The sequence below is a fragment of the Phascolarctos cinereus genome, unplaced genomic scaffold (genome assembly GCF_003287225.1).
Source record: "Phascolarctos cinereus isolate Bilbo 61053 unplaced genomic scaffold, phaCin_HiC Scaffold_2;HRSCAF=192, whole genome shotgun sequence".
NCBI lineage: Eukaryota > Metazoa > Chordata > Mammalia > Diprotodontia > Phascolarctidae > Phascolarctos > Phascolarctos cinereus.
In genome coordinates this window covers 405768178-405792272 of record NW_027555625.1, presented here as the reverse complement: position 1 = coordinate 405792272, position 24095 = coordinate 405768178, and the positions used below count along the sequence as shown (strand labels likewise).

At 41.0% G+C, this 24095-nt stretch overlaps 1 protein-coding gene and 1 long non-coding RNA gene across 5 annotated transcripts in view; one reads left to right on the top strand and one right to left on the bottom strand.

Annotated features, from left to right (window-relative positions):
• Positions 1-24095, bottom strand: part of KCNIP1 (potassium voltage-gated channel interacting protein 1) — a 363743-nt gene that overhangs the window by 211772 nt on the left and 127876 nt on the right. Inside the window, exon 1 of one of the 4 annotated variants that reach the window (XM_020992319.2) lies at positions 13161-13507. The exons of 2 other annotated variants lie outside the window; for them this stretch is intronic. In XM_020992319.2, coding sequence (XP_020847978.1) covers positions 13161-13221 — 61 coding nt within the window. In that variant the 5' untranslated portion in view covers positions 13222-13507. Of the gene's footprint in view, positions 1-13160; positions 13508-24095 lie in introns of those variants that run through there. One more of the 4 variants, XM_020992321.2, reaches the window with a different exon arrangement.
• On the top strand, positions 13422-14959 carry LOC110212315 (uncharacterized). The gene is made up of 2 exons (XR_002325636.2): positions 13422-13642; positions 14567-14959. It is a non-coding gene; the product is annotated as an uncharacterized LOC110212315 (long non-coding RNA).

Genomic DNA, 24095 nt, shown 5'->3' with positions numbered 1-24095 from the left:
TTCAGTCCATCCAACATTTATCACTGTGCTTTTTTCACCTTTGCCAATCAGATGTATATGAAGTAGAATATTATAATTACTTTAATGTGATTTTCTTTAATTAAGTTGTGATTTGGAACCTTTTAAAAAATATGTCTATAGAAAACCTAGATTTCTTCCTTTGAGAACTTTCTGTTAATATTCTTAGATCATCTGTCAACTGAGGAATAGCTCTTATTCTTGCAAATTTGAATCAGCTCCTTATATATCTTGGAAACAAGATAAATTCAACCAGTATTTATGGAAATTAAAACTGATAGAGATAATGGGAAAAATACTAAGTGCTCATGGATAGGCTGTCAATACAATGAAAATGATGGTACTACCTAAATTAACTTACTTATTCAATTCCACCCCAATCAAACCATCAAAAGATTACTTCATAAAACTAGAAAAATAATAACAAAATTCATATGGATACAAAAAAAGTCGAGAATCTTAAAGGAAGTGATAAAAAGAAGTGGAAGGAAGGGAAGAAGAAAGAAAGGAAGGAAACATGAATTTATTATGTGCCAGGCATTATATTAAATTCTAGGCATTCAATTACAAGCAAAAAAAAAAGATAATTCCTGCTCTCAATTAGCTTATATTCTAATGGGAAAAGATCAATCTGATCCAATCCTCTCCAATAAACATTTTTAAAGCATCTATGAAGTGCCAGGCACTGTGTTAAACACTGGGGATACAAGAAATAAAAAGAGCCCTTGCCTTTAAAAAGCTTACAATTTAAACAGGGAGAAAACACAAAATGAGGCAGGAAAGCAAGGGTGAATAGTTGGGTTGGGGGAGAGACAGGACATCAGGGGGTGCTGGGTGAGAGGGGCATCTTGTTCTTTGGGGTTGAAACCAGGCAGAACAACAAATATGAAGTGGAGTGATCTGAGGTTGCAGTTTCTGCCCTCTATAAAGGAAGACATTGGGAGGAATTTGGTGCTCTACCTTCTAGTCCTCCAATCAGCAGGAAGAGGAGGCTGAGGGAGGTAGTTAGAAGCTTGGGTTAGGAGCACACCGGTGAGTTTGGAAGTGATGAGCTTATTTTAGGAGAGCATTTTGTTCTTTGGAGTTGAAACCAGGCAGAGCAGCAGATGCAAAGGGGAATGTGGAAATACAATAGACAAAAGGGACCTGAAAAGCAAAAGGGGTAGGAGGGATGAAAGTGCCCAATGCTGGGGCATGGTTATGAAGTCTGAAAGTCAGGAACAGGACCAGGAGGGGAAAGAAGGCTGGCCAGGCTGGGTCCTCCCCAAAATAGAAGCCCTAGGAAGAAGTTACCAGTGGGAGAAAGGGATGGGTTTTACAGTCGTATGTTCCAGATTATGAAGACCAAAGGGGTGGCTGATGGTTCCAGAGTCCCAAGTGCTGAGGAAAGTTCCAGGATGAGCCAGTGACAGAGGCATGGTTTTGAAATCTTGAAGCAAAGAAAGGGTCCAGGAGGGGATAAAGGCCAACCTGGGTCCCTATATTAAATGGAGGCATCCGGAGGAACTCACTAATAGGAGAAGGAGAACAGAACAGGCCCGGCAGTGCCAGATCTCAAATTATAAAAACAAAAAGAGAAATTGATCAGTGGAACAGATAAGAGGAAATGTAACTACTATTCTCTTATTCAATAAACACAAGAACCCTAGCTACTAGGATAGGGAGTCATTATTTGACAAAAATTACTGGGAAAATTAGATATTAATTTGCTAGAAATTAGATTAAACTAAATCTTACACCTTATACCATTTGGATGGTATAAAGATACATCCCAATGGATACATGACCTAGATATGAAAGGTCACATCATAAACGAATTAGAGAAACATGGAAAAAATTACCTATCGAATCTATGGATAGGAGAAAAGTTCATAACTAAACAAGGGATAGAGAAAATTATAGAAAATAAAATGGATACTTCTGATTACACAAAATTAAGTTTTTTGTACAAACAAATCCAATAAAGCTAAGATTAAAAGGGAAAATCTTTTTAGCAAGTTTTCTGATAAAGGTCGCATTAGCAAGATATGTAAGGACCTAGGGCATGTATCCAAGATACAGCAGAGATCTTCCCAAGAATGAATCCAAACAGATGACAACTATCCACTTCTGGTGACTCACATGGGCACAAATGACTTGCAGAAGGAACCTATCAAATGTTGCCAATGATTATGAAGTCTTGAGCAAGAAACTGAAGACCATAAGGGCATAGGTTTTATCTTCTTCACTCTTGCCCATTCAGGGCAAAGGATACAGAAGAGAAAAATTAATTTGGGAAGTGAACAGCTGGCTAAGGAGGTGATATCTGAAAAGGGGAGCTGGATTTCTGGATCATGGCTTACAATACAAGGTTGACAGATTCCTGGCTTGAAATGGAGTATACCTCACAAAGTCTGGTAAGAATGTATTTGTCAAGTGCCTTGCAAATCTAATCAAAAGGATTTTTAATTAAAAAAGGATAAGGGAGGGAAAAGACTGCCTAGGTCTTTAGAGAGTAATCACAAATAATGAAAAATGGCAGCTGAGACACCCAGAAATTCATAGGAGATTGTACATCAACCTACAACTTCAAATGTCTATACACAAATGCCAAAAGTCTATTCTGCAAGAAAAATACTAGAGGCCCTAATGCAAGGGGACAAATTTGAACTTATACTGAGAGTTGGTGGGATGAAACTTCAGACTAGAATATGGCTCCTGATGGGCATACTTTATTGAAAAAAAAACAGAATAAGTCAAATGGAATAAGGTTATAACATTTTATATGAAGAAGACATATTTGTGTGAGGAAATCTGGGCAATAGGGAAAGGTTGGGGGGGGGAGTGAGGAGAAACTAATGATGGACAATCTTTGGGTAAAAGTCTAAAGAGGAAGACACAAAAGTGACTTTTTGTCATTGGAATATACTCTAGACTACCCAGACAGAAAGAAGAAATCAGTGAAGAACTTGGAAAACAGACCACGAGCCTGGCAAAAAGACACGATGTGGTAGTGATGTGTAACCTCAATTACCTATACATCTTCTTGATTTTTCTCTGTCAAAAACAAAACAACCAAAAACTTCTTGACTTGCTTTAGTGATAATATCTTCCTTCAAAAGGTGGAGGAATCAACGAGGTAAACTTTTAATCTGGATTGCTTCTTACTAACAGGGAAGAATTGCTTGTTCAGTAGAAATTCTGGGCAACAGAGGGAAGTAACCACTCCAGCCTAGAATTTGTGACAGGAGAGAGGAAATCTGCATCTGATCTGACATATGCCTATTTAATGAGTCAAAGGTGGATTGATTCTGATTTGAAATATTCCAATAACTAGCTGTTTACCTGGTTAAGCAACCTATTATTAGTACCTCTGCCAGGACTCCAATTTAATTTAATTTTCTTATTTCAATTCTTATGATTAAAAAAAAAAAGGACCTGTTGAATTTTTGTTTTAAATGAGAGCTGGAGTAGTCAGACTGAAACAGTACTAGAAAGAATGCCCTCAAGGAGAAGGTGACATTTTCAGAAAGTGATAGCATCTAATTTTCAAGAAGAATAAAATGCCAGATTAAAGTTTCACTATGAGTATTCTAGTCATGTTTTCAGCTTGTGCAATGTCTTTTCTTCTCAATCATGCTGTTTCATTTCTCCATGAATAAGCTTGTATCTGGGGATGGGTGGCAGCTGACTGCTGTTCTAATCCACTGGTCCCATAATTAGTTCCAAATGTTATTTTCATAAAGCCATATTCTTCTTGATGTCTCCTCAATTCCCTTGCTACTCCTTACATGTGGCCCATTAGCTCAGGGCGAGAAGCCTTCATACTTAGAGGGCAAAGACACTCTAGCCTACATTTTTAGGAATTACCTAGGTTCACCCTTTGGTATAAAGTATGCACCCTGGGACATAACCACATGGCTTTGCTGAAGAGCTGGAGTAAAGCACCTTTCAGTAACCCGTATGTAGTTGCTCCTCTTTACCCAGATCCTCCCGGTTAGGTGGAAAGTTACAAAAAACGGTCTAGAAACGTCTTCCATGAAGCCTTCCCCAATTACTCCAGCCTGCATTGATCTCTGTTATTTGGGCTTCTACATAGCTTGGCCAATTCAGTGCCAACATTCTATAACACATTCTAAGGTCCCTGTGGGCTCTAACCTTGTATATTTTAAATAAGTAGGGCAGTGAGGTAGTGAGCTAGGTGTAGCTTCAGGAATTCCAGTCAAAGGTCTCCAGTTCTCTGCCTTCCCTCCCACCCCAAGTAGTAGGGTAATTTGTTATTATTATTATTTTTTAGGCAATTGGGGTTAAGTGACTTGCCCAGGTTCACACAGATAGTAAGTGTCCAGTGTTTGGTCTGAGCCCGGATTTGAACTCAGGTCCTCCTGATTTCAGGGCCCATGCTCTATCCCCTGCACCACCTAGCTGCCCCCCCTTGTAGGGTAATTTACAAGAGACATGGTGTACCTTTCAGAGGCATAATGGAAGTTGAAAAGAATTCACTTACACCAAATACGTTTAATAGGAACGTATACGTAGAGCCTATATCAGATTGCACGTCAACTTAGGGAAGGAGGTGGAGAAAATTTAAAACTCAAAAGCTTATGGAAGTGAATGTTGAAAACTAAAAATAAGTTAATAAAAAAATAAAGAATTTACCAAATAACAAGTAAGTCTAGGGAGTTACCATTGAGAGGGAAGGAGGTTATCAAAAAGACAGCCTTGATCTGAGGGAACCCTTTGCTCTGGACCTGACTCACCAAAGAGCTAAAAAGTCTGAAGCAAAAGAGGGACAAATACTCCCTATGGGGAAAAAATAGCCTAGAAGTAGCAGTTCTCCAGAAAAGTAGTAGATTTGGAAGCCTCTCCATGAAGCTGCAGCAGAAGACAGCATCTCAGTGAAGCAGCAATTGAGGATAAGCAGCAGATGACAGCAGCTCAGGGGGAAAGGTACATGCCATGGCAGAAAAGCTGGAGGTAGCAATTACTTCATAGAGAAGCCTGGCAGCAGCAGTTCAGCAGTAGAAAGCAGCTCGGTGGAGACAGCAGCCCAGCAGCAGATAGCAGCAGCAGCTCAGTGGGGAAGCAGCAAACAGCAGCTTTGGAGGTAGAAAGCTACTGAAGCTGAGGCAGTCATCGCAGTGTCAATTGTCCGGGGATGAGTGTTCCCTCTTCCAATGGTGGCGTGGGAATCTGTGGGAGATTGTGTTCCTGAACATTGAGCAGATGAGATTTTTTTCCTTGTTATTTACTAGGCTATTCTGTTTAAGTAAATGCCTTTTGCTTTGTTAGGATGTAATCTGTTTTGGTCTGATAACAGAGAACATTTGATGGAACATTGGACTTGAAAGATGCTCATCCAAAGAATACTTTGAACCTAGGTGCAGCTCTTGGTTGGGGGGGAGGGAGGAGGAGCAAATTGAAGTGAATGTGAGCTACGTTTGAATTTCCTTCTCTAGAATTCCCATTCCAAAGTCCTTTCTAGCTCTGACATTCCGTGGAGGTGAAAGCATGGGTCAAGTACAAATAATTAGCGTATGCGAGGTCCAAAGAAAGAACTGGATTTGGTTTTGAAGGACAAGACAGTTGTCACCACATTGAACAGGATGATGATAATAGCAGGGAGGGACAGTGTCCAGGGAAGGGCATTCCAAGCATAGGGAATGATGGAGCAAAGGTAGGGCAGTGAATTTTAAATCAAAAGACCTGGGTTCAAATCCAGGCACTGCCAATCAATCAACAAGCATTTGATGTGCCAGTTCCCTTGCCGGGTGCTGGAAATGCAAAGGCAACGTGAGACAGTGCAGCTCAAGGAGCATTTTGGAGAGCCATGTCCATGTATAAGCAGCTACAAAATATATTCAAAACAAATACAAGGTAATTTGAGGGCAGCTAGGTGGTGCAGTGGATAGAGCACTGAGCTGGGAATCAGAAAGATCTGAGTTCAAATTTGACCTCATACACTTAATAGCTATGTGATTCTGGGCAAGTCACTTAAACCCCATTTGCCTCAGTTCTTCATCTGTAAAATGGGGACAGTACTGGAAAAGGAAATGACAAACTGCTCCAGGGTCTTTACTAAGAAAATCCCATGGAGATGGAATGACTGAATGAGTCAACAACAATAACACATTTCAGGTGAGAGAAGCACTAGCAGCTGGGGGAACCAGGAAATGCCTTATGTAGGTGATGACCCTTGAGTTAAAATTTGGAGGATAGAATTTTCTAAGATGTGAAGATTATGAAAGTGCATTCCAGGCATGGTAGATAGCTTGTATAAAGGTATGGAGCTGGGGGATGGAAAGTCCTGCATGAAAGACAAAAAGTAGACCAGTTTGAATTGTAAAGTACATGAATGGGAATAATGTTTATTAAGTTTGGAAAGGTGGGCTCTGTCACTTACTAACTGTATGACCTTGGTTAAATCTTTTTTTCCATGAGCATTTTATTTTCCTTTTTTTTTTTTTTTTTTTGGGGGGGGAGGCACTTGGGGTTAAGTGACTTGCCCAGGGTCACACAGGTAGTAAGTGTCAAGTGTTTGGTCTGAGACCGGATTTGAACTCAGGTTCTCCTGACTCCAGGGCCCGGTGCTTTATCCACTGTGCCACCTAGCTGCCCCTTCCATGAGCATTCTGGAACCTCATCTGTAAAATCCCTGAGCTCAGGTACAAGACTTTCTCAAGGTCACACAGTTCTAAGTAACAGATTCACTCCTATTAGATCTATCTCAGACACCTCACAAACCCCTTGCAGGACTATCAGGTTAATGAAATAGGGGCAAGCTTCAAAGCTGGGAAGTCAGACTTATATTCTCAGAGGGCACCCTGGGGGAAAGGGCACAGATCAACAGAGATTGATCCTCTCAGCACTCAGGCTACAGTGAATCATCCACCACCGAGGTCCCAGGACCTCGTTTCATCTCTCTCATCCTATCCGTAACACCCCTCTTTCCCTCCTGGCTATAGGCTCTCTGCTCCAATTACTGCTTTATTGTAATAAGCATCAGAGCTAGTGTCGATGCTTTCTTCTCCCAGTCTCCCTCAGAAGCAGCGGGGGAGTAGAGAAGCAGGTGGCTCACCCTCAACCCCCACATGAAGGACACCCAGCTGGGTTCAGGCAGTGAGAGAGATGAATGTACTCCTCTTTAGTGAAGATTGTGTTGCAAAAATACATCATCTGCTTATGGGTGATTGAAGAGTCAGAGATGGGGAATGTTGTTCACTGTGATTTGTACTGATTTCAGACAATGCCAAACAAGTCACAGGGAGGAGGTAATGGCCAGAGCCCAATCTGGAATGACTATTCCACAAATACACGTTTCCTTCGGGCGAGAGGGATATTTGGATATTTCTGTCGTCTCGTCTACGGGTTTTTCAAACAGTATTTGGAAACAGATTCAGGGCATTTATCTTGCAAGCATTCTATTTGATTCTAAAGCTTTCCCCCTTATTATTTTCTGCCGGATGGGAAGTTAGCTGAAAATTAAACTGGAGACAACTTGTGAAAGAGAACAAGGCCGCTGCTGAATAATAAGGCTGGCGCTGGCCTGAGATAATCAGTGACACTCGCCCCCCTGCATGTTTGACAGGAGAAATTCTCTTTAGGAAATGTATCCTGCAAAGATTGAAGGCAGTAATTGGGGCCAGTGATTCATGTGCCCTTTATGCACTCATGAAAACATTTGTCTTCTAGATTTATCCAATTTCTAAATTATACATGATTAGCTGAGCTGGTGGTAGTGGCGGGGGGGTGGGGAAGATATTTTTACAAAGATAAAGAATATGTACTTGGATAGATCTTCTATTTGATGTTAAATGAGTCTCAGGGAAGAAGTATTTCAATTAGTTGGTTTTAAAATGCCTAAATCAACCCTGCAAATGGGGCTCATTTTGTCTGGCAGCTCTCTCCTCTCTTCTCCCAATGAGAAGTGAATGATATATACAATTGCCCATTTGTCACTCTTCCCTCAGCTTTCTTGTGCCTGGTATACATCCTGCTGGGAAGGTGACCCTTCAGAGTCATCCAGGTCTTTGTCTATTCTTTTAGTTCAGAGAACTGTAATCAATCAATGCACAAGCATTTATGACGTGCCAGGCACTGGGCTTATAGATGCTGGGTTATAAAGGCAAAAAGCTGCAAGAGAGATTTCTCTATCCCTCTTAATGTGGAGGATACAGATAGCCTAACAGGTTAGGCTAGTTCCAGTTTATACTGGCTATATTTTGTTTAAACATGGTTGTTTGCATGTTATCTCTGTTGTCAGACTGTAAGCTTCTCAAGGGCAGGTACTGATTTTTTTTCCCTTTCTATGCGTCCCAGCACTTAGCATAGTGCTTGGCATATAGAAGGCCCTTGATTAAAGTCTGTTGACTTGACTTTTCCCTCAAGGAGCTTACATTTCACTGAGGGCATATAACATGCTCACAGACTTGTAAAAAGTCTATATGTTAGAGGGGTAATAACAATTTCGAGGAATTAAGAAAGGCCTCATGGAGGTGGTGCTTGAGATAAACTCTAAAGAGAGCTGGCATGTTGGCAAATGTTTAATAACCGGCTCTCTGGAAAAACCAAACCAACCAAACGAAAACAAAAACCTCATGGCACACTTTCAAGTTTAATCTGCATTATTAATATTTTCTCTGTCACTTTTTAAAGTCTAGACAATCAACCAAACAATAAATCCAGCCCTGATCTGTAGTGTTTTCTGATTTCTGGGGAGGAAATGCTCACAGTGAAAATTTAACCATTGACTCTGGAGTAGCACTAAGAGGCAGAGGGGAGGAAAGAGAACATCCAAGGCATGGTGGGGGGATGTAGAATATTGTGTATGGGGAATAACATGTAGGTTAGTTTGGCTAAAAATGGGCCAGGAATATGTAATCAATCTAAAGAGTTAGGTTGGAGCCAGATTGTAAAGGGCTTAAAATGACAGAGGAGCTTATATTTAACTCCAGATACCACGGACTGGAGGTGGGCCATGGGAGGTAGTTCTGATGGCAGCTGGAAAAAAGGAATGGAATGGCCAGACCTGTGCTTGGGGGAATATGAATCTGACCACTATATGGACAAAGTGAGAGAGTGAATAGAAGGGAGATCGAGGCTTATGTGCAATTTTTATTATTGTTTGGTTGTTTTTCAGTTATGTCCAACTCTTTGTGACCCCTTTTTTTTTGTTTGTTTGTTTTTTTGTTTGACAAAGATACTAGAGTATTTTGCCATTTCCTTCTCCAGCTCATTTTAAAGATGAGGAACTGAGGCAAACAGAGTTAAGGGACTTGCCCAGGGCCATATAGCTAGTAAGTGTCTGAGGCTGGGTTTGAACTCAGAAAGGTGAATCTTTCTGACCCTAGGCCCAGCACTCTTTCCACTGCACCACCTAGCTGCCCCTCATATATAATAGTCTAGGCAATAGATGATGAAGGCCTAACTAAGTAAGTAGAGAGAAGGAAATGAACTTCAGAAATGTTGAGGAAGTTGAATTAGCAAGACTCTTAGCAATTGGATGGATATAGGGCAGAGGGGGACAAAAGAGAGAGAAGAGTGAGGGTTGTGATTGGAATGATGGTGGTTCCTTTAACAGAAATAGGGGGATGAATGGGAGGGGTGGGTTTTGGGAGAAAGATAATGAATTCTGTTTTGGAGATGCTGAGTTTGAGATGCCTTTGGGACAATCCAGGTAGAGATGTCCAGTAGGCAGATAGAGATGTAGGGCTGGAGCTGCTATTTATGCACATTTGAGGTCATCTGTCTAGAAATGATAGTTAAATCCATGGTATGCCAATAAGATCACCAAGGCAGAGCTCATAGAGAAGGAAAAGGAGAGGTCGCACCAGAGGCCCTTGCCATACCCCTACAAATTGAGAGCTGAACATGAACGATGATTCTGCTAAGGAGCCTGAGAAAGTTTTTGACAAGTCTTTTTCCTTGCCAAGTCAGACTCATTATTTGTGCCCATGATATAGTCTCTTTCTATCTCCCATAAGGGCTTATTCCACTAATTATTTCCTTTCTTTCTCTCACATACACATTTTCCTTATCTACTGAGTCTGCTTTCATTGTGAATAGACTTACTCAGGTTTTCCTCTCCTTTAAAAGCCCTCAACTTACCCTGCCATCCCCTCAAGATAATTTTTCCTTTATCTATTCTCCCTTTCATTCCCAAATCAGAACAAATCTACGCTCATGGCCTCTTCTCCTCACCACGCATTGCTTTCTTGAAGGAATCTTGAAATCTGGATTCCAACCTCAACAAATCTAAAACTTCTCCAAGTTGACCAGAAGCCTCTTAATTGCTAATACTGTTTTCTCAATCCTAATTATCCTTGGCTACTATTGACTACCCTCTCCTCTTGCCTACTCTTTCCTCCTCTAGTCTCTGTTGGTTCCACTCATGCCTTTCTATCTAATTGGATAGATTCTGTTCTTTGGTTTCCTTTGCCAGACCATCATTCCTATTCCTATTCTGCTTTCTTAGCTTTACATTCCTTATATTTCCCAGGGCTCTTGCCTGGGTCCATTTCTCTTTTCTTTACACCTTATCTTGGAGACCTTAACAAATGTTTTTGTTGTTAGTATCATCTCAACATAGATGCCTCCCAAATCCATATATCCAGACCCAATTCACCCTTGAACTACACTTATCCACCATCTTTCTAGATATGCTTTTAGTTTCTCGAAATCATAATGTCCAAAATACATTCCATTACCTCCCTCCAACACCCAAACTGCTTTTTCTCCAAGCTTCCTTATTTCTGCTTCAGGCGCCGTTATTCTTCCAGTAAGCCAGGTTCATAACCTTAGATACATCTTTGACTCTTCCCCCTATCTTATCTTCTATGTTGAATCAGTTGCCAGGTCTTGTTAATTCTACTTCAATAATATCAGGCTCACCTATCCCATCATCTCTATTCATACCTCCATTGTCTTAATTAAGACCCTCATCATCTTTCCTCTGCACTCCTAATTAGTTTTCCTGCTTCTGGCTTTTCTCATCTTCACACCATCCTTCACACAACTACCAAAAAATTCATATTTCTCCCTCCAAAAAATGTCAGCGACTCCCCATTGCCTCTGTGATAAAATGCAAAGCGCTTAGCCTGTCCCTCAAGGCCCTCTCCAATTTCATTTCCACATACCTTTCGAGTGTATTTTACACTACATCCCTACCCCTTTCACAAATGCTAGATGGCAGCCTAGTTAAACTACCAGCAGTTTCCCAAACTTGGTACTCCAATCTCTGCCACTGCATATTTCTGCAAGTAGTTTCATGCATGGAATGTGCTCCCTCCTCATCTTCGCCTCTCAGTGTCCCTGACTTCCTTCAAGGTTCAAGTCTTATATGAGCTAACCTCACTAATTGTTAATGTTTTCTCCTTTCTAAACTCTACTAAATTTATTTGTATGGTTGACAAGGCTAGGCATCCATTTCATGTTTCCCCAGTAGATTGTAACTTCCCCAAGGACAGGAATGAACTAATTTTTGTGTTTGTATTCCTAGAACCTAGTCCAGAGACCTACGGATAGAAAGTACTTAATGGACGTTCATTAAATGTAATTGAACTTCTAGAGAAGCACATTTATTTTCACATGACCATATCGGCCCTATCCCAACATAAAGAATTATTTAGAACCATTTACATTTTGTAGGATGGTTATTTTCCTTCTGAGAAAGTTGTGATAAGTACCACCTGCTCAAATGGAAACTGGTTCTGTCATCTGCTTTTCAAAGTCACCAAAATGAAGTTCTCAAAGTCTGAAACTTGCCTCAGTTCCTCAACTGTACAATGAGCCATAGAAGGAAATGGAAAATCACTCCAGTATCTTTGCCAAGAAAAGCCCAAATGGTCCCAGAGAGTTGGACATGACTGAAAAACAACAACAATAAATGTCTGAAAATCCAGGAAATCAGTGTGGCATAGTGGCAAAGGTGCTAGATGTATGGGATGAGGAGCTAGGTTTGAATACTAGCTCCACCACTTATGAATTATATGACCTTAAGCAAATCTTCTCTGAATCTCAGTTGTTTCACAGTCATTTCAGTCATGTCTGTGTCCGACTCTGTGTGACCCCATCTAGGGCTTTCTTGGCAAAGATACTCTAGTGGCGTTTGCTTCTCCAGCTCGTTTAACAGATGAGGGAACTGAGGCAAACAGGGTTAAGTGACTTGCCCAGGGTCACACAGCTAGTAAGTGCCTGAAGCCAGATTTGAACTCAAGAAGAGCAGTCTTCCTGACTTCAGGCCCAGTGCTGTATCCACTGAGCAGTATCCTCATCTATAAAATGAGGGGCTAGACGAGATGGCCTCAAATATCATCCAACTCTAAGTATAGGATCTTAACAAATACTTTTTCAGATTCAAAGTCACAGGTAAGCTGGTACTTCCTTTGGTGTGTAATGCTCTTCTGTGACTTTCTAAAACTTGGACTAAGCCCTCATAGATGTTCAAAGCACAGTTCAAGGGCTACCTTTTATAGAAACCCTTCCTGATCCTCCCAGCTGCTAAATTATCTTTGATGTGTGTGTGTGTGTGTGTGTGTGTGTGTATATATATATATGTATATACACACACACACACACACACATATACATACACACACATACACACACACAGACACACACACACACACACATATATATATATATATATATATATATATATATATATATTTATGCCTATGTATTCATGTTATTCTCTGCTCCCTTCCCTACATGCCCCTGCATATGAACTTCTCGAAGGCAGGGCCTATCTGACTTTCGTCTTGTTTTTGTTTTTGGTTTTTTTTTTAAGCCCCAGATCCTTGTACATAGTAGGCATTTAATAAATAATGATTGATTGCTCCCTATGTGTAAAAAGAGTACTTTTACACCCACATAAAGCCCATATCCCAACATTTTTGTTTTCTAGGTCAAGTGGGAACATTTTATTTCAATAGTAAATCATCCTGATTCTATGTGATAGGGGTGATATTCAGCAACCAAGGCTATCTTTCATGCAGGCAATGCCCTGACATACTACCCATCTCGGGAAACTAGCCCTGAGTACCAGGGGATGCCTAGACCCAGTTTCCCTGAAAGCATCCTGAATTCCTGCAGGTGCTGGCAAGGGGACTTTCCCCTTCACCTGCAGGTTCTTGGGTCAGATCCAGCCCAGGCAATATACTCACAGTTGTCAAAATGGACCTTCCCCAGCAGGATATGTGTAGTGAAAAGGAAGCTGACTGTCATCCATCCCTTCTGTCTCCTGGGGACACGCTTAGTACTCTCAGAAATCAGTGCAAATGTCAACTTCCAGTCTTCTCTCCTGCTCTCGAGTCAGTCCCAATCACATGGTATATTTTTGCAACAACTTTTCTTTTTTTTCTGTTTTCCTAATGAATAAATTCGACTTGTTGAAACCAGACTCCACCATCTCAGATATAGCTCCATGACTGATGTTCTGTTCTTTGGAGTCTGATCAGCTCCAATGACCAAGCTGAGAGGGGGGACGTGACATGACTGTGTGACTGATTTCTTTCTGCTACCTCTACCCTCTTACTACTTCCCTCCCCTGGCCCATTTCCAGAAAGTATGCTCAGCACAGGCTTAGCAGGCAACACCACAACGAATAACAGTAATAGTGAGTCCTTGGGGCCTGTGGAAGGAACTGGTAAGTCAACTGGATCCTAGGGATCCCCTTGAAGAGTTCTGGAGGTTTTGATAGCTGTTTAGGAAAGTGATCAGGGAGACTCACTCACCGAATTTTTTTCCCAAGAAAGGGATTTTGTTGTTGTTCAGTTGTTTCAGTCATTTCCAACTCTTCATAACCCCATTTGGGGTTTTCTTGGCAAAGATACTGGAGTGTTTTGCCATTTCCTTCTCCAGCTCATTTTATAGATGAGGAAACTGAGGCAAATAAGGTTAATTGACTTGCCCAGGGTCACACAGCTGGTTAAGTGTCTGATGATCGATTTGAACTCAGGTCTTCTGGATTCCAGGACTGGTGCTCTATCCACTGTACCACCCAGTTGCCCTGGTATTGGCAATATTGGCTTCCAAATCCAAACATACTTAAATCCCATTTGGGGTGCGATGGAACGAGTCAAAGACCATTGTTTCAAATCCTGGTTCTGCTGCTTACTAGCTTAGTGACCTTAGTCTCTGGGACTCAGTTTCCTCATCTATAAAATTAAAGGGCAGGACTGAATGACCTCTCAATTACTCACGAGCTCTAAATCTATGACACTGATTCTCTTCTGACTCGACATCTAAAAATCACTTGTGAAGGGAAGGAGGACAAAGGTCGTCATCCCCTTTTATTCTTCTCCAACTAGCTCCAGTGATTTTTAATGGGCCTCTGTTAGCGTCTTGGGAATGAAAAGGAGCTGACAGAAATTTTCTCACTTTACATCAAATTAGAGTTTATATTGAAATCGAACAAAGTTTAAAAGGGAATTGCAAAATGCTTAAAGGCTTCTGATTGGAAGTCTTTAATCAGAATGTGGAATTCTTTAACTATTCAGGTATAGGTTAGACTAGATGCCTGCAGAGGTCTCTTCTAATTCTAAAACTCTATGATTTTATAATTCCTTAGCTACCTGAGATGTGCATCCTGAAGAGCACCTGAGGCTACAGGCTAATGAGCTGTCAGACCCTTCCTGAAGAAGTTGCATTTCAGCCGAAGGCCTGAAGATGGCAGCAGAAAGCAGAAGCAAATCAAAGGAGATGCTGGGCAGAGAGCAGCAAAGAACAATGACATCACCAGAGGACTAAGGTGCTTCGTAGCACTGCATGCACAAGCTGCCCCGGCGATGTTATGTTCTTTGGCTGCCTCTTCACTTGTATTCCCTGGTCACTCACGTTCCCATCATGCTTCTCCTCCCCTCATCTGGCGGTGAGATAATCTGTAGAAGACTATGTTCCCATGTATTATTTCAGGGAGGAGACTTCTTTGCAATACTGTTGATTAAAATGTCTTCGGCTTTGAGCTGTGTCCTTTGGTTTGTCTAATAAAATAAAACCTCTTTGGGGGCTTATAAGCTTTGATTTTTAATGGATATTGGCTCACCAAGTACCTTGAATCCGAAATAACTTTTTTTTGGGGGGGAGGGGACACCAGGTGATTGGCAGGCCCTGGGTGCTACAAAATTAAAGGACTCTTGGCAACTGTAGCAATGAGAACCCACGTGCTGCCTAGTTTCATTAGACACAAAAGTGGGGCCACTGTCCTGGATGCTCTATTCAGCCTTCACAACACCATTGCTAGTTCAACACATCTTAAATTAAATTCCATTTAAATCAATAAATACTTATTAAGGGGTGGCTATGTTAAAAGCACTGTACTACACAAATAGACCCACCAATTTTGTTACATGACTCTCAGGGACGGAGGGAGACAGGGAATACATTCCTTCTCAGATGCCACACTTTTCTGGGATGTAAAACCTATTGATACCCTCTCCACAAAGCATGACAGGAAGGAATGGTAGAAACCAATGGTTGGAGGGGTCTTGTTATGAAAATGACATTTTTGGTTAAGAATGAGTTGTGGAAGGACTGAAAATAAGTTCTATTCATCTTTGTTGTCTAAATACCTCTTAAATTCTTTCTGAACATCCCCTAATTCACCAGAATGTGAACAATTACAGCACAAAGCTATTCATTTATAGGTGGAAGGGAGTTGGCTGAATTATTTATCAAAGTGACATTTTAATTATAGTGAAAAATGAGTTTGTTGTCACCAAGACTGAGGAAAGTGTTTTAAGGCCTCAAAAAACCCACCAAAGTAAATTAAAAATGTTAACTTCTTAATGATGACTCTATTAGAAATAGGGGAAGCTAGAAGCAATCTGTAATGATTGCAGTGGGGTGTGTGTGGCAGATTCTTACTGAAAAGCATTCCTTTAAGGAGAGAGGTGCAGTGAATCCACATCAGATATTTGATTTAGGATCTAGAAGTGGGGCATTGTCCCTGTATTTCCAGCTCTTAGGCCCTCCAGAAGACCTACCACTTAAAAATTTCCCATAATTTTCAAATGCTCACAATCTATTTTTCCCCACAGCATCTTTAAAGCTAACACTTGGCAGGAGGTTGTCTTTGGGGTTCATAGGAGGACTAAGGAACACAATTGCTTCCCTGCATCATTTACTCAAAACAGAGATGACTCCCCACACAGATGCATTCTAAATCTGGTGACGACCCAGCGAGTTAAGTTGCCCCCGATTCACGTCTCTAGAATCAACTCCACCCTGTGTTTGCCTAACGTTAAGTTACTGAGCCAAGATCCTAGGCACAGATGATTTTAAAAGATTTCTACAGCTGGAAAAGACTTTAAAGAGTAACAACAACAATAACAACAATAAAAAATAATAAGAATATGATGGCACTCACATGAATTCCACCAACAACATGCCAACAATGAAACATCCACAGAATGGCTGAGACATTCTGATTTGTTTACAGAAATGGATGGTTTTATGATAGGGCTTCAGGATTAAGTCACTGTCAGAAATGACAGAAAGGTCATCCTTAAGAATCCCAAGATTATTGATTGGTGTAGATTTTATCCACCCGTTCAATAGTCTGCAGAACATTAAACATAAAAAAGAAATTACAAGATGGTAACTTGTTTCAGGACCATTTCTGTCTGAAATTCATTGAAAAAGACGAGAACAATGAGCTAATAATATTAATGACCACCAAAAATTACAGAAGGGTTATTTCTAAGGAGTCTGGACTATGGGACCAATGAAAATTTTTCAAGGAAATGGCCCAAACTGAGCACCACATCACTGGAGACTGTAAAACTTCAACACCTGCCAAGCACCTCAGAAGACATGCCCTGGTGGCGAGAATTGTTCATACAAAACTCACTATCTTTCATGGACTGACTGATGACCAATGCCCATATTACAAATAGAAACCCCCAAATGTCCTGGCCCATTCTACTAATAAACCGTACTAGAACCAGACTATTGCTGTTTGTTGTCAAGTTGTATCTGACTCTTCATGATCCCACTTCTTTGCTTCAAAGCTGGCTCTCTATACACTATGCAACGCTGCTGCTTGTAATTCACATTTAGGAGTAAAAATGGAGGAAATACAAGAAACTTGTGAGTTTTGACCTGCAGAAATCCATGTGATGAGCGACTGCAGAACATCTGGGTATCCTAGGATGACAGAATAAGAGTCGGGAGGGTGCTGATATATCACTGAGTACAACCTCCATATTTTAGAGTTGGGGAAACTGAGTCTCAGAGAGATAATTGACTTGGTAAAGGTCACAGAGATAGTAACAAGTAGCAGAGCCATGATCTGAATACAGATCCCATGAGTCTAAAACTAGCATTGTTTCTACTGTACCACACTACCTTTCATTGGATTACCACAATAGTCTTCTGAGGTGATCCATGCAAGCATTATCCCTATTTCATAGATGAGGAAACTGAGGTTTGAAAAGTTAAATGACTTGTCAAAGATCACAAAGTAAGTGTTTGAGCTAAGATTTGAACGCAGATTTTCTGATTCTAAGTTCATCCCCCTTTCTCTATGGGAAGAGGTTTCAGGGGGTCTGTGAACTTGGATGGGAAAAAAATCACATTTTATTTTCACTGACCTCTAACTTGGGATTTTTTAACTGTTTTTTTTCTTTTCTTTTTTGTGAGACAAACCTTCCTTGGCAATCTGGTGAAGTTTATGGACCCCTTCTCAGAATAATGTTTTTAAATTCATAAAGTAAAATACATAGTATTACAAAGAAAACCAAGTGTATTGAAATAGTTATTGATTTTTTTCAAAAGTTTGTGGACCCCAGGTTAAGAAGTCCTGTCATAAAGATCCTATCATAAAAGATATAATTAAGAGATTAATAAGAAGGGGACCCAAGAGAGGCAGAACCTGCCTGGGCTTCTATTTATTTAGCATTATGGCATAGTAGAGAGAGTGCTGAATTTGAAAGCAGGAAGACCTGGCCTTAAGTTACTTATAAGCTCTCTGAGCCTCAGTTTCCTCATCTATAAAATGGTGCTATTATAGAGCATCTACCTCACATGGCTGTTGTAAGGATCTACTCTGCAAACTTTAAAACGCTATATATTTATTATTAGACTCCTGAGCCCTCTGGAAAAAGAGCTTTTCATAAAGCTTCACCACAGTACTTCTCCCTTACCCCTAAATACCGTGGCTGCAAGGTGATCCCCTCTCTTTAAAGGAGAGTATCTTTTTATTTTAAAATTGTATATTCAATCACATTAATTATTAATTGTATTATTAAATATTATTTTATATACAAAATGAATAGATTATTATATACTTATTTTAAATTTATAACTAAATATATTAGTTATTAAATGAGTCTATTAAATTATATTAAATTTTTATATTTAAATTAGTATTTCCCATTGTCTTAAGTGATCCCCTGGCACACTATGTCTCCTTTCCTCAGCTCTCTGAAAGTTATTTCAGTGATATTCCTTGAAATTCCTGTCTGACTCTGCCCACATGAGAATACTAGAGGCATCTAGGTGGCTCAGTGGCTTACGTCCTGGAACTGGAGTTAGGGAGACCGGAGTCCAAATCTAGCCTCGGACTCTTACTAGCTGTAAGACATCCTTTATCTCTTCTGCTCTGTGCCACTGAACTCTTCAAAAGGCTGTCTGCAGTATGGACCTCCACTTTGTCTCTTCTCACCCCCTTCTCAACCCCTTACAATCTGGCTTCCAACCTTACCACTCCAGGGAAATTACTGTCTCTAAAGTTACCAATGGTCTCTTACTTGTCAAATCCAAGGCCTTCTCTCAATCCTCATTCTCCCTGACCTCCCTGCAGCCTTTACCACTCTTGATCACTCTCTCCTCTCTAGGCATTCAGGACATTGCTCCCTTCTGGTTTTCCTCCTACCTCTCTGACTGCTCCTTCTCCGTCTCCTTTGTTGGACTCTCTTCCAGATCATGATCTCTAAACATAGGTGTGCCTCAGGTTCTGTACTGGGCCCTCTTCCCTTCTCCCTCTATCCTGCTTCACTTGGGGATCTCATCAGCTCCCATGGATTTAATTACCATCTCTGTGCTGATGATTTTTAATACCTATCCTGCCTCAAACTCTCTGTTGACCCCTAATCTTGCATCTCCAACTGCCTGTTAGATATCTTAAACCAGATGTCCTATAGACTTCAAAACGGAACTCATTATCTTTCTTCCTAAATCCTCCTCTCTCGCCTACCTTCGCTATTACCATAGAAGGCACAACACTATCCTGTCAGTCCCTCAGGCTTGAAACCTAGGAGTCATCCTCAACTCCTGACTATCTCATCCCACATATCTAACCTGCTGCCAAGGCCTTTTAAGGTTTTTTTTTTGTTTGTTTTTGTTTTTTTTTTAGGCAATTGGGGTTAAGTGACTCGCCCAGGGTCACACAGCTAGTAAGTGTCAAGTGTTTGGTCTGAGGCCGCATTTGAACTCAGGTCCTCCTGACTTCAGGGCCAGTGCTCTATCCACTGCACCACCTAGCTGCCCCTGTGATTTCACTTTTGCAGTATCTCTTGAATATGCTCCCTTCTCTCTTCTGACACTGTTATCTCTTTAGTGCAAGCCCTCATCATCACCTCATGACTTGCTTATTGTAATTGCCTGCTGGTGGATCTGCCAGCCTCAAGTCTCTTCCCCCTCCAATCCATACTCCATTCAGCCACTAAAGGGATTTTTCTAAAGCATGGGTCTAATCATGTCACTCTCATACTCAATAAATTTCAGTGGCTTCCTATTGCCTCCAGGAGCAAATACAAAATGCTCTTGGCATTCATAGCTCTTTGTACACTTTACTTCCTGTCATGCTCTCTTCAATCCAGTGACATAGGCTTCTTGGCTGTTACACGGAAAGACGTTTCATCTCTCAGCTCTGGGCGTTCTCTTTGGCTGTCCCCCATTCTTGGAACCCCTTTCCTCCTCTACTCCGACCACCAGCTTCCATGGCTTCCTTTATGTCAAAACTAAAACCCCACCTTCTCTAGCAGGCCTTTCCCAACCCCTCTTAACTCCAGTGCTGTCTCTCTGCTAATTATTTCCTATTTATCCTAAATTTAGCTTTCTTGGCATATATTTTATCTGCATGTTATCTCCTTCATTAGATTGTGAGCTCCTTGAGGGAAGGAACCATCTTTCACCTCTTTTTGTATTCCCAGCTCTTAGTACAGTCCCTGGTACTCATAGGAGCTTAATAATTTTTATTGGTTGATTAGGCAAATCACTTAACTTCTGCCTCAGTTTCTTCATGTAAAATGGGGATAGGAATAACATTTCCCTCCCAGAGTTGCTGTGAGGACAAACTGAGATAATATTTGTAAAGCAGTTTGCAAAACTTAAAGCACCACATGAATGCTATTATCCTCAGACTCAAGAGGCTGCGGTGGGAAACTTTCAGGAGTAAGGACAGATTGCTTTTGTTTTTACTTTTGGAACACAGAAAAAATGATAGTTGTCGTTTATACAATATTTGACATGCATTTGATCTTCACAACCACCCTTAGAAGTCAAGTCGGCTTCATTTTGAAGCCAAGCAATATGTGTACTGTGGGGAAGCTAGGTGGCACAGTGGATAGATGCTGGGCCTGGAGTCAGGAAGACTCATCTTCCTGAGTTCAACTCAGGCCTCAGACACTTGCTAGCTGTGTGACCCTGGGAAAGTCATTTAGCCCTGCTTGCCTCAGTGCCTTATCTGAAAAAAATGAAATGGAGAGGAAATGCCAAACCATTCAAGTATCTTTGCCAAGAAAACCTCAAATGGGGTCACAAAAAAATCTGATGTGACTGAAAAAAAACCAATCTATACACTAGACTTGGAATTGAGAAGACCTGAGTTCAAATTTTACCTCAGACATTTATTACCTGGATAAGTCATTGAAGTTCTCTGAACCTCATTTTCCTCATTTGTAAGAAAGGTAGGTCAGATTTGTTGGTCTCTATGGTCACTTCTATTTCTAAACCTGTGATCTTGTAACTGTTGAAGGTGAAGCAGTTAGTAAGTAGTTGCCAGAAGCATGATGAGAGTTCTGATGCCAGGACAAATATGGGTGGTTGAAGACCTCACAGAAAAAAAAAATGTAAGGTCCTGGGACCACAAATTGATTTCGTATCAAACTTCATCTTTATTGTATCACAAGTGATTGGTCAAGTTGCTTAATTCCTTGGGGTACAGTCTGCATCCCCATAGTGCAGCCAATTATTTGTGACCTTTACAACTCCCAAGAAGAGGTTGTGAGTTGGGGGTGGGCTAGTTGGAGAACACATGTCAGCAGTTTGTCTCCCTCAACCTTGGCATATATGGCAAGAGCATTATGAGGCACAGGGACAGGGTGGAAAATTGGGGAGAGAGGGTGGAGGAATATATACCTGCTAAATTGTTATGCCCTGGGTAACAGTCCCATCACCCCACCCTAGTTATGGCTCTTGTGGGCTCAAAAAAATCTCAGGTCTTCTGATTCCGACTCCAGAGTTCTTTCCACACTTTCAAACTGCTTCAAAAAACACTACAAATCGTTATCATCACCAAATATGAATGAGATGATTTCTGAAGATGGTCTCTGATCTCTATGAGTTTCTATAATTGAGTACCTATTCACAATGAAATTGAAGACAAATTCCCCACTCTCAAAGCACTTACATCAGTTGTACTTACTTACACCAGACTCATAAAATCATATAAAGTTAGAGCTGGAAGGAGGTGTCAGGTTCAATCCCACTCACTTTCTAGCTGAGGAAACAGTTCTATGGAGGGGACATGACTTACCCATGAACACAATTAGTTAGGGATAGAGCCCAGAACAGAGATTCTGGAGTCCTGGGCGCTCCCCCCATATTATGCCAACTATCTACGAAAGGATATGACAATACAAAGTAGAGTAGGTGAAATGCCAAATAAGGCACAAAAGCAGGGATCGCAAAAGGAAGCTTGGACTTCTCTGCTGACAGGCAGAACCACATAGTGAAAATCACCTTAGTTTTGGGGTCAGGAGACCTGGGTTCAAAATCCCACCTCTGACATTAAGAACTGGCTGAGTGTTCTCAAGACTCTGAGCCTCACTTTCTGCATCTGGAAACTGGAGATGAGAAGATTTGTACCACCTGTCACACAGGGCCATGGAAACCTTTAAAATGCCATGGAAAATGGGACTGATGGTTTAAAGGTCTGGGGGTTTTGATAATGTCACTTTCACTAGAGGCTTCTCTGAGGCTTCCCTGAGACAAAACAGAACTGTGCTAGAAGCTTGTCTGTTCTCTCTTCACATCTGTCACGAGAGTATCTGGAAATGACTCTGCTAGCCCCCGGGTAATTTTCAGCGTTGTCTGCATCACACTCTAATTCACTCTGTTCACTTTGCCATTAGCAGCTGAGTTTCTAAATACCACTGGGTTCAATTACTGCTCCGGCAGTAGCAGAACAATCAGAGCCATGGCAGGAGATGCAGGCAGGGCATGTAACAGGTGTTGGGGAGCTGGGTAATGAGAAGAAGCATATTGAGGTGGAGATTTCCAGATGGAGACTAACTTCTGAATGGCTAGCCATGGAGGGCCAAGAGGAAGCAAGGGTTGGGGGAAGGTGAATTTAGAAAAGTCTGCTCAGACCCCCAAGGGAGAAAGGGAAATGGGAGAGTATAGTTATAAAGATGCTTCACCTGAATAATGACACAAAGAAAGAGAGAAAAAAGAAAATATTTCTGTCCAAACACACCAACATTCATTAAGCACCTATATGCCTGGCACAGTACTAGGCACTGTGAATGAAAAGAAAAAAGAATGGAGAAAATCCTCCTCTTCACGGCATTTACGTTTCTGGAAGTAAATTTAGGGGGAAAAAAAGTCTTTATTTTTAGTTTCTCTAGACATATTTGAAAATATTTCTCCAGTCTAACGCTCTTCTGAAATATTTTCTCTTTAGGAAAGTGTGAAGAATAAAGAATAGGCCCTTCCTTCGAAACAGAGTAAGGGTGATAACCACACTTAACATTTATTTGGATGAGATAATTGTCTCTCCACCCTGAAGTGAATGGTATTATAACCCACCAGAGGACAGTGTCTTCTCTTTGGAAATTCAAAGTCAAGATATTCATCCCTGGAAGGAACTCATAAAGGGAAGTTGTCCTGAAAAGAATCAAATGATGATTAACCTGGAATGTTAACTAACCCCAAAGTATCTCATAACATATTGTGCTCTTTTCTTGACCAAGATTCTTATAAACCTTACCTAAAATCTTGGGGCAAGGAGTCATGTTAGGCTATGGCAGTTTAGACATCGCTCTCTCTTCAAGATAGAAATGACCTGAGAATCAATTAATATTAAATTCAACAAATTTGTGTCTGGCAGACTTGAGGCTAAATCACAGAGAACATTATTGGTGTCATTTTTTCCTTTGACACATGCTATAAGAGAATGCACCAGGTACACAGAAAAGTAAATGCAAATAATATGCAATGTAATTTCAAGGGGAGAAAGCACTAACTTACAACTGAAGAGGAAGATTGGGCAAGGAGATGAAATCTGAGTATGTTTTGGAGGAAGCTTAAGATTCTGTGAAGGCAGATGTGAGGAGGCTACATTATAGATGTGGTGCCCAACCTGTGCAAATGCACAGAGGTGGGAGATCATGTGTGAGAAATGGCCAGTGGGCCAGTTGGACTTGGACGGAGAGAGTGTGAAAGGGAGTGCTATGTAATAAGCCTGGAAAGGTAAGTTGGAATTGTACTGGGGAGAGCTTTGAATATCCCTGAGGATCTGATATTTTACCAGCCCCAGGCTCGTTTCCATTTCAGCAGCAGGGCAAAATAACAGATAAAGTTAAGCTGGTATTTTCCAAATACAAAAAAGGGAGAAATGGCCAATAGGTTGTAGATCTAAAATCTGAAATTAAAATTTTACAGTGGTGGTTACTATATAGCATGAAGCAGCTAGGTGGCACAGTGGGTAGAGTATTGGGCCTAGAGTTAGGAAGGCGCATCTTCCTGATTTCAAATGTGATTCTAAGCAAGTCACTTAACCCTATTTGCCTCAGTTTTCTCATCTGTAAAATGACCTGGAGGAGGAAATGCCAAACCACTCCAATATCTTTGCCAAGAAAACCCCAAATGGGCTC